General features: G+C 40.3%; 1 protein-coding gene across 5 annotated transcripts in view; it reads left to right on the top strand.

The window, feature by feature from the left end:
• The window catches only part of mast4 (microtubule associated serine/threonine kinase family member 4), a 132,946-nt gene that overhangs the window by 20,069 nt on the left and 94,502 nt on the right, over positions 1-18,375 (top strand). For all 5 annotated transcript variants that reach the window (XM_074690827.1, XM_074690826.1, XM_074690825.1 and 2 more), the window contains exons 2-3: positions 8,623-8,776; positions 14,077-14,210. In XM_074690827.1, coding sequence (XP_074546928.1) covers positions 8,623-8,776; positions 14,077-14,210 — 288 coding nt within the window. The remainder of the gene's footprint in view (positions 1-8,622; positions 8,777-14,076; positions 14,211-18,375) is intronic.

Raw genomic sequence — 18,375 nt, 5'->3', positions numbered from 1 at the left:
AAACTTTAACAAGACATTTTTTTGGACCTGTCAGGTGAATTAGGTTGAAACGAAGTCTAAAAAGGCATTGTCTAATGAAAATAAGACGAAAACACTTGATAAGATTTTTTTTTTCAATGAAGACAGCCAATGACTTTTAAAACGGCACCAAAACAAGATGTTATTTATCTTTACTACAACACCAAACCGATAAAATAAGCAGAGCCAGACCAGGAGTCAACAGGTTTGAGGTTTTACAGCCCAACATGGACCAGGAGAGGATCATCATTGGGGTGGTAGTCCAGGGAACCCCTCAGTCTATGACTCCAGCTGTCTGGAGGTCCTGATACATACTGGACTAAACACCCAGTCAGTGTGATTTGACAGATGAGAGAGCACACAGTTAACGATGCATCTGCTGTATTTCTGGTGTAAGAATGCTCCTCATTGTCTCCCTTTAGAGCTGCTCTCGGCACGTTGAACTGGAACTAGACCCTGTGGTAGACCCTGTGGTAGACCCAGGGAGGGTTTATATATCCCACCTGGTCTGAAAACGCCTCAGGATTCCCCAGGAGGAGCTAGAAAGCTGAGGAGAAAGATGTCTGGATTTACTTGCATAGACCTCTGTAACCTAATCTGGTTCTCATTTAATCCATTAAAAAGTTTCCACCACACCTATTTACACACACATGCACGCTTTCAATGGCCTTTTGATTTTGTATTGTGCAAATTTGTGTGTAAGATCTCTGATAGACATAAAATATCCTATAAATATCTTAAATTTAAGTAAAAGATGGTTTAAAATTAAGAAAGACTTGTTGATAAGATGATTCCTGCAGCTTTCTCTGTATTATTCAGCCATCCGGTGCCAAACTGTCCTCTTTCACTTCAGTGTTTTGGTTCCTTTGTCTCCAATCTTTAAATGACCTGTTAATGATTAGATGCATCCTTTTATGTCACTCATAATAGTGCAAAAGAATGTGAACTCTAGCATCAAACCTGGACGTATGTTGGATGCTGCATTTGCAGGTTTAGTGTCTGAGTGAAGCACATGATCCTTCGAGAAACATCCAAACGGATGTTGTGACTGACTCTGTAGACTTTCAGGGCATCAGGAACTAGATCATGCTGTCAGAAGAACAATCAAAGTCATGGGTTGGTTTTGTAAATATTAGTCTCGACATCTGCGGCACACCTTTCATTCAGGTGCATCTCCTCCTGCGTGTCCTTCTCACCTGTTTTCCGTCTGATCCCTGCTTTGACAACAGCGTGTTGTTGGTACTGTCCACTGTGTGTGCGGCTGAGGGTGGAAAAGAGGAGGAGGAGGAGGAGGTCAGGTTTGATCTCTCTGCGTGTGTCTCTGCTGCGGGTGAGCAAGGAGGGGCGGTAGGTGAAAGGGCAGGAGCTGCTGCCAAAAACTGCACCGTGTGTTTGCTGCCCGCTGTGCACACACACGCAGGGCTAGCAGCTATTGGCTTACTGGGAGCTTTGTATGTAATCAAACAGGCATTTAAAGGGAGGACGCCCACTTTTAAAGTCACTGCAGATGTTCAGATGACTTTCTACCCTCGACAAGCTGCCTCACCGAATCTGAACTCATATTTCCTGCTTCACATTCATCCCTGATCACTACATGATCTTTTATAATGAGCTAATATCGATGCTGAGCTACATCGGCCAAACGAATCAGATGAAACCCAGCAGCTTTGGCAGCCCTGGAGTTTTCATTGGCTGACATTTCTGTTGTGGAGCATCCACAGAGCCAGGAGAAAAAAGGCTAAAGGTTGCAGGGATTACAAGCTTTACGCCGTGTATTTGTTGTGTGTTGGGGTTGTCAGATCGCTTTGTGTTTCCTCAAAGCAGGTTGGAAGAAAGCGCTGGGTTGTCTTTGCTTTGGGTAGCTTTGTATTGCACTTTCTGAGATAGTGATGCATTGATATTACTTGTTTGTAAAGTCTCGAGATAAGAAAATGTCACAATGTATACGATACAACCCTAAACATCAGACTTTGACCCTGAGTGGAGATAGCAGAGCTGTTTACAGTCACGTGCTGGAGTTCAGGTCTGTATGTAAAACACCCAAACAGACATATGTTTTATGCTCTTATCTCGTTAGTTTAATAATTCACACAGAGGTCGAAATACAGCAGCGGCTCAGATGGACTTCCACAACCTCATGTCTGATAGAGAAAAGTGATGCATAGATACCTGACAGCGATTTAAAGAGCTGCAGACCTTTAATGAAGCATCACAAGAGCACGTGTCTACTGTTTAAAGGTCAACTTTAACCCTTTCAGAGACTGATACGCCACATTTCAGTCCTTCTGTGCCCTATATGTTGTGATTGTTAGGCTTTAAACACCTCAGCTGTGACCAAAAATCACAGTTAGCTCACGGCTGACCTCATATTTACACAATGAGTACTTCATAGAGTCAGTTAACTTGATTATTGGTATGCAGATTACACTAACAACTGTATGTCTTGTCATGCGTAGATATTTGAATGCAGTTTTAACCCCAAATTTAACACATTTTAGTTGTTTGACCTTTAAAATACCCTGCTTGTTCATGCAGGAAAGATTAAACTTGTGTTATTTACTGGCTCAAAGACTGGCTCAGCTCTACGGTGGTTCTCTCCGGGTTCTCCGGCTTTCTCCCACAGTCCAAAAGATGCTCATCAGGTTAACTGGTGATCCTGAAGTCACAGCAGCAATCAAGAAAACAAAAGTAAGAAAGTGTATAGAAAGTGCACAAAGGTCCATAAGAAAATAGACGATGACAGCTTGTCAATCATTGTCCAGTTCAGCCAGTCTCCACCTCCACAGGGTCCAGGACTGAGCTTCTTCAGCAGTCTGTTCAGTCTGTCTCCTGGATCCTGTCTGCTCACAGCAGGTGAAGCTCTTCCAAGGTGTCTGATGTTAGCTTTGTTAGCCATGTCAGTGAATAGCATGATGCTACTCTGCCTTCTGGTATTTCCTCTGTTGCTCGGTTAGCACGGCTAGCTCGTCCATCTCATTGGCGATAGATCTTAAGCTGCGTTTCCACCAAGCAGTGCGGGTCGGTTCAATACGGTTTGGGACGGTTTGGGACAGTTAAGTCTGATCCCGTTTGCATTTCCACAGCAAACTGTGCCCTCTAGTGGTGGGTGGCGTGTAAGCTGCATGCTGGAAGCCGCAGCTGGTAAACAATAGCGCGACGCCGTAGCAGCTTACCCCGCTATTAAATCCAACAAAGAAGAAAACGCGACACAGTAAACAAAGAGCACGGATGGAAGACATGCAGCATTTCGTCCTCTCTGTGATTTTCATGTAACTCTCTGTTACAAAGTGCAATCAAGCTTTGTTTCAGAGAAGTCTGTGAGCCGCCAGAAGAAATACAGCTGCTGTCGGGGTAAATGACGATTCTTTTGACCAATCAACGGTCTGCAGTGTGTTGCTCCACCTCCCGAGAGCGGATCGGTTCAGTCTGGCACCCATAAGAAAGGGTCCCAAAAAAGTGGGACGGCTCGTCTCGGTTTTTAGGGATCCGTCACGGGATGAGTCTGTGGAAACGCCGCTAAAAGCGCACCGTACCGAGACGAACAGACCCGGACTGCTTGGTGGAAACGCGGCTTTACATTCCCAATAACGATGGATGGAAGGACAGGTCCATGTCACCTCTTAGCTCACACCTGAGAACCAGCACGTCATCCTCACTTCCTTCTCCTCACGTTGTGGGAAACATCCTGCCTTGCACCAATTAGCATTGACATGCTACAGGCTGCTAACAGCTGAGTTCACATGTAAACAATGCAGCCATGGTTACATGTAGGATCTCCAGACAAACACAGGAGAAAAAGTAGTAAAAATATCGCTGAAGCCACAAAAAGTGTGGTGTCCATGATCAACAAATGAGCCATACAAAGTAATAATCCACTCCAAATACAAAGATTACGAAAAAGAGACGAAAAAAAATACAAGAAACGGACAAAGAAGAGAGAGGTGCTCATTTGTTTTTCTCCTTTCGTTTACTTTCATCCACACGTACCAGGAAAATCTGGCGAAAAGTGTGGTCCAAAGCATGCCAAACCCATACTTTTCAGTGTGTTTCAGATGTGAAACCTGTGCCAGCCAATCAGAATGAACCCCATCATTCAGCTGTGACGTTTGAGAACCAAAAACTCTGCTACCTGGCCTATTTATTTAACCGGGAAACCAGAGTTTTCCAAAATGTTCACTTTGGTTGTTTTTAATGACGTAAAACCGCAGTTTTATGTGGATGATTGGCCAAAACATGTACAAATATATGTGGCTCCCCAGATACCTAGCTACGCGTGGACATGGTCTCTGCGTGTCAGCCCTGTGATTCTGCTCCCTGGACTTCTTAACGCTCATGCTTTCAGAAGCTTGAACAGAAATTTGTCTCTTTCTCTTAAAGTAGCCATTTGAATTTCTAGCCTGAATGGTTGAAGAGTTACCACAACTTAAAGAGCACTTTTAAAATGGGAGTGTCGGGACTCAGATGGGTTTTAAAGAGTTAAAGTTTAGAATTTAATCCTCATATGTTGCAGATTTTGATGACACATGGACTCAAACATGCTGAGTTAAAAGATACGTCACCTACTGAAGCTTTAACCTGCTGTAATACTTGTTATATTAAAAAGTGCGACCTGATCTCATAGATTATCCGTGACATAGCTGATACTTTCCAGGAACTGTCTTTAGATTTCTATGAATGTATTTATTTATATGTTGAGCACCTGATCCTCCTGATGTAATGGTGAGACTCAACTTCTGCTGTGACTCTGAGAGAGCTTCAAGACAGGAAAACAGATCTTACATAACAGATCAGCCGCAGCTTTTACACAACGTGGGCACAAAGGAAAGTAATCTATATGAAACCATCATGAAGAAAAACAGCCGCACCCCAAATGAGACAAAGATGATGCTAAGTGAGCTTATTTGTTCCTGAAACCTGCAAAAAAGTGAACAAATGTGTGATCACAGCTCATCTTTTGCTGCTTATTGACCAACCTTCAGCTGGTGGGTGTGTGTAAGGATCAATTTGAGGCTGAATGGTGGTCAGATGATGAATTCCCCGTCAGAAAACTCAGCCTTGAACCCACACAGTTTCAGGAGCATCCTTTTTCAGTGTTGCTTAAACTCCTCGTCGGTAAAAAGCTTCTGGCGAGGAAGTGACTGTTGAAAGCTCACTTCCCCCTCACCTCCAGCATTTATCTGATCATGTCATACGATGTCTCACAGACGGAAAGTTCCCTTCTTTATGGGGCTCTCTGCTGACTCTGAGCTTATATAATAAAACAAATGTCTCCTGAGGACTCAAACATTTAAACATGTGATGCTCTGTATGTGCCTCCTCAGTATAAATAGAGTCTGTGTTTAGACACAGCTGAGGAGTAATGTATGGTTCTCTGAGCTCTTTATGGCTCCCTGTTTTCTTTCATAACATGCACACGCTCAGCTCTGCCCTCAGAATTATGACTATCCAGAGATCCTGTTCTTTGCCGTTTTGTTCCTATGTGCAGTTAAAGCGACAAAAATGACATCATCTGACGCTCTGTTTCTGATTGGTGGAGCAGACACAGTGTTTTTATGTCCACATTAGGCTGACCCCCAGCTGTGATGGACTTGGTTTGATAACTCCAAAACAATGGTCTTCTTTGAGCCTGATGGCGTGAATGTGTCTCTGTTAGCTCCCGGTGTTCCAGTTTAAAGTGTGACCCTGTAAACTGGAGACCTTCAGCTGAACGTGTCAGTGGATATCCACTTGAAAACAGCTGTTCCAACACTAAAAGAGTCCTCAGAAATGCATCCTGGTTTAGTTTGATATATAGGTGTCCTAATCTCCTCCTTAGATCAGTTTTTAATGATGATCTAGAGCTGTACGAAAAGGATGCATTCTGCTCAAAGTCCTCAATCAGTGGGCTTCTTTTGAAGCCAAAACATGGCTCCATCTCTGCCGTCTTCATACTTAAGACTAGGGCTGGGCGATTATGGTAAAAATAAGAATCCTGATTATTTCAAATGATATTGAAATCACGATTAATATACACAATTATTCATTTATTAAAAATCTTCAGTACTGATTTAAACACAACTTTAAAGAACCAGCAAGTGGCACATACAGTATTATTGATGCACATAAGTTACACACACTCGCTGTGGCTGCACATGGAACACAAAAGAGCTATGACGAACAGGAACTTGCGTACATCTACACTGTGTGGCATATTAATTGTTTTTCTTCGATTATATTGTTTTTATGATTGTCAGATGGCAAAATTGAAATCACGATTAAAATCCGATTAATTGTCCACCCCTACTTAAGACTGGAGAGCACTTAGTCCACAGTTTCTGTGCTTGAAGCTGTTCGGGGCTTTTAGAAAGCTTTGTCTCTAGAGCTCCTTTCAAAAGCTAAAGGCCCCATATTCTGCTCCTTTTCTGGAGTTTAACATGGATCACTGATGTCTTCATGAAATGGTAGTAACATGTTTTGGTCCAAAATGCCAATAAATCAAGCACAGCAGCATTGTTTCCAGGCTCTCATAGCCCCTCTGTTCAGAACGGTCTGATTTAATGGGCGTGACCTTTATATGTAAATGAGCCACCGCTGATGCCACCCCGCTCTTCAGCGTTACTGAGAGCGGCATCACAAGCTCTGAGTGCACATTGTTTAGAAAACAGCGATGCTCGTTTACCGTAACATTACAGGCTAAAACAACAGGCTAACTGCAGCTACAGTTAGCATCCTGAAGCTAACACGGAGACAGGGGGGACACTGAGGAAAGCTCTTACATCTGCTCCACAGCACACAGCATTTAAAATACTCACATTTCCAGGGTCCCAGGTTTGTTGGTGTGGCTGTTAACAGCCAAAAACAGAGCAGTGATGGCTCTTCAACTTTGGCATTCTCTTCCCTGCTGCTAGAGAGATTTCTCTCCAGGAGTGGGGAGAGGAGTGGGCATGGAGGGGGTCCGGGAGTATCTGCTCTGGTGGACCAATCAGGTCAGACTTGCTCCTGATTGGTCAAAAAAAGGAATCGCTGACGTCGGCAAATCCCCAAAATCCGAACAGCTTGTTTTAGGTCAGGATTTTACATTCACAAGCACTACTAGTTACAGGTTTTGTCATTAAATATCACATTTTGTGGGCTGGGAGGAAAGCCAAAGACCCACAAATTTAACTTTCATTGTTGTCTTACCACCCTCTCCTGGTCTGGTGCTGTTTTGCAATTAGTTTTATTTTTTTTCCATGTCTCATTGTCCTGTTTTGAATAATCTACCTTCTGCCCCACAGTCAAAACACAGGTAAACATTAGGAATTATTTTCAGGTAAATGCTGCATAGCAGATGGTATGACTGTGCACAGGTGGTGTTATTAATTAAAATGAAGCTTTATGCATTTTTTTAAGCTCCAATAAAGCCCCTTGCTCTGTGTACCAGAATATGTAAAAAAGAAACTATTACATAAGAAATTGAATCATATAATAAATACAAAAGGCGACACAAACCCTAGTAACATGATCTCTGACTCTTTTAAGGCCTCTTCAGATCTTCATATTTTGAAGCCTGAGGACCAGAGATTAGAGCAGAAACATGCTCCACTTTATTGTAGCTCCAGCACAGACACCTTATTATCTCTTGGACAGTTTATGGTGTCACAAACAAACATCAGTGTTTGCACAGCTCTCATGTCCAGGTCATGAGATCTATTCATGCTTATATCTGCTAAATGATCGATTCCTGCATGACTCTTGGATCACAGGATTATTGAAAGAAACTAAAACTGTTGTAGAATTCACTGAGCTATGGTTTCTTTGCTCTTTGTGTCACTCTTGCTCTACTTCAGTGCATTCTTCCAGGGGTCAGGGCACCCTAAAAAGAATTGGTCTGGTTTGTCAGTAATAGCTTCAGGGTTGTGAATCATCTCACAGAAAGCAGAGGGTATTTCCTTCCACACGCTGCTCTGAGCCGTGTATATCTTTGTATTCTCAGGGAGGGCCTCTTCCTCATTGCCGGGCATTGTTGTACTCTCTGAGCTCCTTAAGAAGGTCATTATCTTCGGACAGATTCTCCCTGAACTCTGAATGTTCCTCCGCAGCTCTCTGACAGGACTTCTGTGAACATGATCTGTCATAAAAATCGGGAAGCTGGCCTATTTCTTACACTGTTTACAACAACAATAGTAACGGGTGTGGCGGTTGCACGGGCCTTGGACTGAGAAACTGACTCACTTTATTTTGCCAAGCTTTGAGCTAAACAGTATTTGGGAAAAACTTGGGAAACCCCCCAGAAGGATCACTTGGGAAAGTCAGCTCTGGGGTTTGAGGTTTGGGGAGTTTTGGCTTGGAATCTTAAAATAATGCCATTAAACTCAGCTTTTTCCACTTATACAGATCAAGTTTGCATCCTGATGAAATTTTATCATAGTCGGTGTTTTTCTGGAGGTGATTTTGAGTCCATGCGGTGACTTCCATTACGGAGTCATGGCTCTTTTTAGTGCAGTGCTGCCTGAGGGCCTGAAGATCCCTTTAATTCAGAGACTTTTACAGATTTTCCGAATCTTTTAATGAAATTTTATACTGTAGATGATTTAAAAAAAAGTCTGTTTTCACTTAGAAATATTTTCTCATCTCTCCCTCTAGTTGGACCACATCCTCTACCCTCCCTCCTCCTGCCTCAGAAAGTCCAGTAACCCCGAGTTATCTTTCGGGTTAAGTCCGGCTCTGAAGTTCAAGCGACACCTCAGTGAGGATGGGAAACACCTTCGCAGACGGAGCCTGGGAGGCGGCCTCACAGGTAAAAACTGTTGAACACTTTGGTCTTGCTGAGGTTTCTATGATCTCTAGTTTCTATTGAGCCCAGAGGAGATTACTGAGTTTTCATTTGTGAGGTTTAAAGCAATTAAAAGGAGCTTAAATCTACTGTACTCTGCTGTATAATGGTGACTCAGGCTAATCAACAAACCCTGCTGTGAGTCGTTCTGTTTTCTACTTTCTCTGCCTAAAAAGCTTCCAAACTCTTGCTCTGAACTCCTCTCCTCTCCAAATGTTTCCTTTTGGTAACTGTCAAAAACACCATCTGTCTCTGCAAACAGAAAAATGCTGAAGCAACAAGGATGGAGAACAATAACAGAGTCAGAGCTGGCAGAAGAGGGAAGTTTGAGAAAAGTTTAGATGACTCTATCGTCTGCAAAGAGTCGAAGTGTGACAGTAACGTCCTCCAGACCCGTGAAGCATTGAAGTTTAGTCTCTGAAGCAGGTTTTATAATGTCTACACATTCAAAAGGCACTAAGAAACATACTCCTTGTAGTAGTTTTGCACATTTTACGCATCTACTCTTACGCTCTTTATTTAAAGACGGTATGTGTGAGCACCACTCTCGCCTTGTTTCTTGCTCTATCCATTGCCCTGTCCTCTCTGATTAAAGGCGTAAAAAGCCCAAAAATGTAACTTTATACAATAATTTATATGACCTACATGGTTCATACTAGAGAAATACAATCAATAGAGAATATCCCACCTAATGGAGAAAGTGGGTCAGCAGCTTTTTCCTGTGATGAAGAATCTGTGAAGTCAGCGAAAACATCTCCCTCCAGAGTTATAAAAATCAGGGTGTGAGGGTTTAAGTCAGGAGGACGGTTACAAATCCTTCAGCATGTGTTAGAGGAATACAAAACAGCAGATCATCACACAGAAATCCAGCCTGTGTCAGGAGGAGAGCTTGTACGGATAAATCTGTGCCTCTTTCTTCTTCAGACTGCGGCTTTGTTTGCTTCTGTTCAGAGAGCTGAAAGAAACTCCATCAGGTTGCTTTTTTAACATCTCTGAGCAGTTTTATTCCTCCCTGTGGAAAACTTCCCCCTGATTATAATGTTGACCTTTTCACAGACAATAAAAGAATGTTTACATCAGGTAGAGCTGTAAATGTGTTACCCTTTGCTAATGAGTCAGCAGAGAGGAGAAAAACAAACACTAACCTGAAACAAAGCCAGCTTACACTGGGGCACAATAAAATATCTCTAACAGTGTCAACAACAGCAGCACATTCACAGGAACATTCACACTTTTTAAGAGTCTGAGATTATCCTGAGATTTAAGTCAGAGTTCTGCATTTAGTCTTAATTTTTCAAGAACAAAGACAAAAATCTGACTGTATTTAAAGAATTCAGACTTTTATTCTTAGAGGTGTGACTTTGATGTTAAAATTTTAACTACCTGAGAATCACGTCAGAATTCCAACTTTACTTTCTTGGACCAAATTCAGAATTCTGACTTTGTTTCTTAAAATTCTTGAATAAAAAAAACGAGTGTTTTTTTAAAATAAAATTTAAAATCAAAGTCAGAATTTAACCTTTATTTTGTTTCATTTGGAATACTAACACTAAATTCAGAATTCTGACCTCTTTTCTCAAATTTTTTTGATCAAAATTAGAAATTAATTTTTTGAATTAAAAAAAATCTGAATTCTTCCTTTTTTTGTTTTATTATTTCAACCTCACATTTTAAGGTCTGACTTTGTTTTCCATTTGATTCTTAATTTTTTGTCTTAAACTTCTGTCCTCAAATTTAGTATTTTGGTACCCTTCTTAACAGTCTGACATTTTCCCTTGGAATCCAAGCATTAAAGAAAGAATTTTGACCTCAGAACTAAAAAATCTCATTCCTCAAAATCTGAGACTTAAGTGAGAATTTAAGAAATATCTTTTTATCTTTTTTTTTCTTTTATGGACTCACCTCCAAGAAGAGTTTTTCCAAGCAGCCCTGATCATCCTCCATCTGTTGTATTTTCAGTTTAGTTACATAGAGGCGTTTGTGGTTTCAGCATCAGAACAACTTTAGTGCAAGTTTAAAAAGGGACATAGAGCCTCTATTATTATATTTTTGCTGTTACATCAATAAATATTCTCCTTTATTTGTGACCCTAGAAATACAGATTATCATGTAGATTATACAAACTATCAAATAAATTCATAATGACCTCTGTACTTTAGCGGGGATGGTCAAAGAAATACAGTTTCATGTACTACCATGATTTTTACACTTATCGTGAATGCTCAGAGCTTTAAAAGCCTAACAGAGTGAAGTGAGTAAGTGGACCTTGGCTGAAAAATGGTTTGATGAAATGTTCAGCACGATCACGAGCAGTGTGATCACACTGAAAGCAGACAGTCCTCCCTTTTATTTCACATCCCACAGAATCGGTGAAGGTATTTAGAGTTAAAGAGCGATCTGACCTCGCTGGTACCTGCGCCAATCGTAAATCTCTCTCCATGAACGACCTGAACCGGCCTTCCTCTGAACCTGTTGATGAGTGTCTGACAAGAGATTTCCTTTATGCCAGGATGTGATGGACTCTAGTGAGGAATAATTTTCCCGTAAGGAAGGAAGGTCTAGAAATTTCCCTCCTCATCCTGTTTGGTCGCCTGTTAGTAACTAATTCATGATGATGAAAGTTTAATTCATCGAGGTACATCTGAATTAGAGTCTGTTTGAAAGGAGAAAGTAGTTTTCATTGTGGAGCAGCAGGATGACTTTATTACACCTCCAGGTGTCTCTTTAACAGAGAAGGTGTGAAATGTGTCACTGCTCAGACTCTGAATGTATTAACCCACTTCTCTGCTTTAAAGCAGCTGAAGACGTGACAAACAGGAGCGCTGTGTCTGCTGTAAACCCTCTGATCTCATCTTTTCATATATATGTCACTGTGTTTATCTTCAGGTCTTTACTTGGTTTGTTAGTTCTCCTGATCTGAAGCACTGTTATGGATGAATTCTCGGTTTAAGTTCTGAACGATCATCTGAGATGTTTACATTTTCATTTAATCAATGTTGTGTGATGTTTTGGTGAAGTTTGAGTGGAGGCGGAGTGGATAAAATGAGAAGTAGTGCCATCTAGCTGTGAACCCAAGGAGCTGAAAGTGAAGATTTTACTCCCCTTATTAAAAGAAGAACTGACATTCCTCTGTTTGCTGTTCAAGCTTCAGTTCTTAAACGTAACTCCAACTGCTCCCTTTCTTTCTTCAGACTTTTTTTAGTTGAGTTGGTTTCTGGTTCTCTGGTTATATAATGTTTGGATTTATCACAGAGCTCCTAATAGGCTTTCCTTTGCGGCCTAATTTAACCCTTCAGCGTCCGGTCTGGTTTTCAGGATCATGGTCATCATGAGTTTACTCCTAACGCCAGCAGACAGCCGGGGTTATCTTATGTTACAGATCAACCCGTGAGCCTGTTTACTCCCCTGATCAGGGTCAGGAGGATGTGAAGCTGAGAAGTGAGACAGTGAGTGGTGATTAAAACTCAGGTTTCAAAATCCTTTAATGTGGTAGTGCAGAATTAAACAAAAAAAGGCTCTTCTTGTTTAAGATTTAGTTTTTTACATCATTAGATTGTTAAATATACTGTTGCAGCAGCATTTTACTGAACAGCCACAAACAAGTCCTTCGTACTAAGATGTTTTTGACCAACTGATTTCTTTTTCATCTAAACAAAAATGTAAATCCAGACGAAATAACTTGTCAAAGGCAAGAAAGTCACTGAAAATGAGCACATTTTGTTTAGAACTACCAAAATCACAGGCTATAAAAAAAGATCAAGCCTTTGGTTTGAGGTCACCAGATGTGAAATCCTGACTCAAGCCAGCCGTTGGTCAGCCTATTACAACTCAAAGAGGCAGAGTTACACCTGTGAAGTTTTTTAACTTTAAAAAATAAAAACAAACAAACCTAAACAAAACACAAAATGAGTTAATCAAACCTAAACTGTATCCATACCAGACTGTAAATTTTTTATTTCTGCTGTAAAAATCTTAATTCATGGCTGGGTTGGCTTGGGTATAGGCTTCTGCAGCCACCCCCTAGTGGACACTCAAGGAACTGCAGTTTTTTAACACTTTTGGACCAGAAAATCTTCAGCTAACATTAGCTGTGCTTGTGCAGCCAGCCTTTTGCACCTTGTGGAAATTAAAGAGGGAGTGTTGTGCTTTTTTAAAGTATTTATTTTGTCCTGGTGTCCCTGTAGTATCTTTTATGCTGATTTATAGCTGAAGAAGATCTGTTTTACTCTCACTGGTGTTTATAAAAAAATCTGTCTTTCAGCCTCTTTTTGAAACACTTTGTTTAAGCTGCTGTCTCTTTAAGGCTCTCAACTCCAGGAACCCCCTTCACTCTGATTGGCCAGCCCTCTGGAGATCTTTCAGGGGTGCAGCTATGGGCATACTTTGGTGTCTGAGATCATTATGTGTTCAACTCATCATTCCAAAAACTCTGGTGTCAGTTTACAGACAGATTCAAGAATTTCCTCAACATATGAAAATGTAGTGGTTTGAAAATGTGTACGTTCAGTCTGAATACCTAGCTTTCTTACTTTATATCCATGATTAAAATATGGGAAATATCAAGCACCAGGCTTGATATTTCTGCGAATTCTTGTCTGTTTTCATAAAAGTGATATTATTTAAGTGGAGTATCAGCCTCCTGACAGCCTCATCTGCTGCACAGACCCAAGCTGAACAGAGCTCTTCTCTGGTGTAAGGTTCGTCCTCTAAATGATCGTTGTGGGGCCTCTCACATTAAAAGTTGGCATCTCGAGCTGTTATTTACAACACATCTCCCTCCCTCTGTTGTAGACAGAGTTTGGCTGGTAGATGTGAAATTCTCCTTGACTGTTTGTCAGAGAAATAAACCCCCACAGCCTCAGCTCCTCTCCCTGAAGTCTGCTCTGGTCTGGGAAAATAAATGTTGAAATATGTTGCTCCATCTGCTCGGAGATGGTTTCTAAATTGAGCTTTTCTAATCAGATGCATTTTAAGTGTTCCTGAACAGTTCAAAGGAAACACATCTGCCCGTAGATGTTTTGATGTGTGTTTTTGTGATCTTATATGATTTGTCATATGACTGCAGACTTAATGTGTGGTGTAATTGTGCAGCAGCTCGATTAAATCTGAGTAAAAACAGAATATTGGATATCTCTGCTTCTAATTTTACCTCAAACTTAATTACACGAAAACATCTGGAAGGTGTACCAGGGGGAAATCACTCTTAGGATGAAAACCTGAACCATGAAATGCTCACTGATCCTTGTCTTGTTGCTATTCTGCAGGAAAATACCTTCTGCTACCCACAAACCACCAGCAGACGCAGGCGGCGTGGCAGCCGTCATCAGAGATCTCAAACCTGGTCCGGATGCGTTCCCGGAACCTCGGGAAGTCAGACCCCTCCCTCACCTCCAGCCTGGTGAGTACCTGATGACTCCACCGCTGTTTATTCTGCACCAGGATGGCTTAAAAACAAAAGCTGCTCTGTGTGAAAGAAACATTATTCAACACCTCAGGATGATCACATGAATGTTCCAACTGGATGTATCTCAAAACCTGTCTGTTAATGCTAATAGCACATCATGCATACAAAAATATACAAACATATATTAACAAAGTTGTTTTTATGCTTATATTCAACAACACTTTGATAGGATAACATTTCCTCAATACGTCTAGGATCCGCCTGTAGAAAAAAATACAAATCTTTGGGTTTTGAGAGTTAAGTTCGAGGGAATGAAGTTGTAATGTTGCGAGATTAAAGAAATAATAAGTCTTGATGTTACAAAAACAAAAATGTGGCATTATGGGTAAAAAGATGTAATATCAAAGAATTACATGAAACTGTAACAAGAAAAAGTTGCAATGCCGTGAGAATGAATCGCGATGATCATTGAGAAAAGTTATTTTGATTCCTGAACAAAGTTGTAATGTCACGAAAAATTGAAAAGCAATGTGTCAAGAAAAAAAGTCAAAATGCTGTAAGGATAAATGTAATTTGTAGAGGAACAAAATTTGTAGTATTAAAGAAATGAAGCTGTAATGTTTTGAGACAAAAGTTGCAAAGTTTTGAGAATTAAGTTGTATTAGGTGATCACAATTTTCTGGCCGATCACTGATCTTTAAAAAGCATGACCTGCCAATACCGATTTTGGCTGATACTGATTTTTATTTTGTATTTTTTTGTAACTGATAGCATATACCTTCAATGTTCCGATCTCATTTTATTAAAAATCATTGAACAATACTTGTGAAATAATAAAATCTTTATGTTTTAACTTGTTTTAACTCTTTTAACTTAAAGTGTCCTGAGTTTTAGGTCTCAGAGCAAAAACCAACAAAGGCTGGCTGTCAGACCTTCCCGGAGGTATATAAGATCAGTTTCATATGTAAGGATCGATCCCTGGTCACCGATCACAGATCCCCCAGACATACACCAATTGATCGGTGTATGTCTAAGTGTTAGTGAAACAAACTCACAATCTTGGTGGAATAAAATCATCAATTTTTGAGAATAAAGTTGTAATTTTACGAAACTTGAGTTCTTATGCGGTGAAAATAAGGTCATAATTTTATGAGAACAAAGTCATAATGTTTCAAGAATAAAGTTGTAATTCATTTAGCTCAGTAAAGTTAGGTTACAGGAATACTTTAAGAGTTGCTAGAATTTAGTCTTAAGGTTATAATAATAAAGTTGCAATTGCACAAGAATGAAGTCGCAGTGCTACCACATTGAAAATCCTTATGTGACTGAAAGTTTTGATTAAATTTTGGATTATAGTCTTAATGCTACAATAAAGTTGTAACACTTTAAAAATCACAATACCCATGTTTTTCAATGACACTTCATATGCACAGAAATTTTCTTGAATACTAGAAGCAATTTTTTGGTTACAAACAATATGAATAACCTTAAGTAGAAAACTTCCATTTACTAAACCTCTCACATAACCATCATTTACAAGGCCCACAAGGAGCTCTTCCACTCCTCTGTCCTCACCTGTTTTAACCTTCAGTCCAGTCCTCTGGTTTAATGAATAACCTCTATGTTCTCTTATAGCTCCTTATCCTTCACTAATGCACCATTACAAAGCACTCTGCAGCTTTGATAAACTTGTTATGAATATGTGTATTTATCTCTATAGATATGAACCACACCAGGAAATCTCCACCTGTTTACATTCATTCCTGTTAGTCACTCAAAGAAAGTTTTCTCACGTTAAAGCACATAACTGGACAAAGACAAAGCTGACCTTCATCCTCCTCCTTCTCCTCCTCCTCCTCTTCTCCTGATGACACTGACAGATACTGAGATGTGGTGATCTCATTGTCTGAGCGCTGAGATACAATCAGACGCATGCTTTAATCCAATGCTGCCCAGCCATGACTCATTGGCTGTGTGCGCTCGCTCTCAGCCGGAGGAAAGGTTAACGTAATAAAAAACCAGGCGGCTGTGTGTGTAAATATGTTTACTTGTGTTTGGCGCGGGCACTGTTTGAGTAACTGTGACACATTATTTTGGTAACTGACACTTGACCCATAAATAGGACACAGAAACCTGAGGTGGAGGAGGATTTCTGAGGCTGCTGGTGACCCTGAGTGCACTGGTGAACGTTAAATCACTGCAGCATGGTGTGAGCAGCTGATTTCTTTAAAAAAAAAAAAGGAGTAAACTGTAAAAAAAAAAAAAAAGCTGTAAAAGGCATCATTTATGGCTTTAAATACCCGTTCTTATCTTTCAATCTGACTCCTGGCTTCTTCAGCTCGGATTCCCTCCTCTATTCCTCTCCACTGGGGGGCGCTGGTGCATTTCCAGTATGTGAAAACAGAACATATGTATCCTTGAGCTTGTAAAAGCCACAAATTAATCCCTCTGGTTATTGTGCCCTGCAGACTGAATGAATACAAGATTTCCTCTAACATAATTGTCCTCCGGTGGATTAACCCTCCAGTCGAGTGTTGATTCAATTTGAATTTCACAATTTGATGACTCTTAAAGACCGCTGACTTCACCAGGATTTATCTTATTTGTGTTTAAGAGTAAAGCTGCGCTGATTCCCTGCAGGCGTTTATTATCTTGTAGAGAATCACAGGAAGGTGAGGGTTAAGCATTCTGCTCAAGGACGCTTCAGAGCCAGAGATGGAAAGCCTCAGAGAGCAGAAACTCCTCTGCTGAACCAGAAGTATACAAACAAAGAGGAAATACATGATTTCTATTTATTTCCACATTATCAAGAGCCAAGATCTTTGTTTGTCGTGCTTGTACAGATAAGGGTTAAAATGCTTCAGCTATACTGGAGACCTTACAGTTAAAACCTCTAAAAGACACAAAAACACAAAAAGAGACAGAAATATTTGAACATCAAAGAATGAATGGTGTATGGCTCATATTTTGGGGACAGAATTAAGACACATCCTGACTCATATGATCAGGTTATCGGATCACTTGGACCAAAAAACAACATTTTGGTTTAAAACTATAAAGCTTTCTGAACTATATCTCTTATAATTTGGCTCATGACTCCTCAGTTGTATAAATATACTTACACCTTGATCTTGGATCTTGATGAAATTTTCAGGAAATGTTCAAGATGGAATAAGGAAGAAGTGATTAAATTTTGGAGGTGATCCAGATCACCGTCTGGATCCAGGACGTTTTTAAAGGATTCATTATAATTGTGAGATAGGGCCGTTTTCACCATATGTGTATATAACTCCACGATAAGTGGTCGGATTGCTTTACAAAACAATACAAGACAAGGTCACCATCATTTCTGATGTAAAAGTATGATCCAGATCCTGGCAATATTCTGGATACTAAGGTCTGGAATATGAAATATGTACTGGGTCATCATAATTGTCAACACTGTCCGGTAACAAATTATCGTAAAAACCTGCAACTAACACCAAATTGTAGCAGACAGTCTGCTGAAAGGGAGTATAACATTAAAGTAGGACTAAAGTGTTGGTGACAATCACAATATGCTTGGCAGAGGTCTGCGCTCTGTGTGCTTTTCTAGTTTTATGATGTTATCTATCATGTTATATCTTGTTATCCAGCTTTATAAACCCTGGTTATGCTTCTTTACTGGCCGTAAAGGTCAGTGTTGTTGTGAGCTTTACATACGTACATGCATCAACGGAGGAGATGAATCGCAGGAAATATAATGCACTAATCCAACTGTTAAAGTCCCGATACCTGGGCTTTAGTTTCATCTGATTTAATTACTGTCCCAATTTCATGAACTCATTGATTGCCAATCATGTGTGTTGAGGTCAACTATGGTTTTCAACAGGACATTCTGGGTCATTTGTTGATGTACTGTAACTACTGAGCTGCTGTAGTTATTTTCTTCCATTTTTGCTCTGCCTAAAAAAAGAAAAAAAAACAAGGTAAAACATGTATGGATGTAAAAAAAATAAGGTGCAATGTGCAGGATATGTGCATACGTGCAGTTTCCACTTTCTATAAACTTCTCATGCTGATCCCAAGAGCTTATTTTTTTGAAGATGAACCTTGAAGTATCTTCCTCCTCAGGTGTGACTCTTAAAGTCACAGCCACCTGAGACCCTGTCACATTTTT

Source organism: Halichoeres trimaculatus, unplaced genomic scaffold (genome assembly GCF_033239565.1).
Source record: "Halichoeres trimaculatus isolate MK-OKI-2021-1 unplaced genomic scaffold, fHalTri1.1 fHalTri1_scaffold_16, whole genome shotgun sequence".
NCBI lineage: Eukaryota > Metazoa > Chordata > Actinopteri > Labriformes > Labridae > Halichoeres > Halichoeres trimaculatus.
The sequence above is the reverse complement of the archived record's forward strand: the minus strand, read 5'-3'. Positions and strand labels throughout refer to the sequence as shown.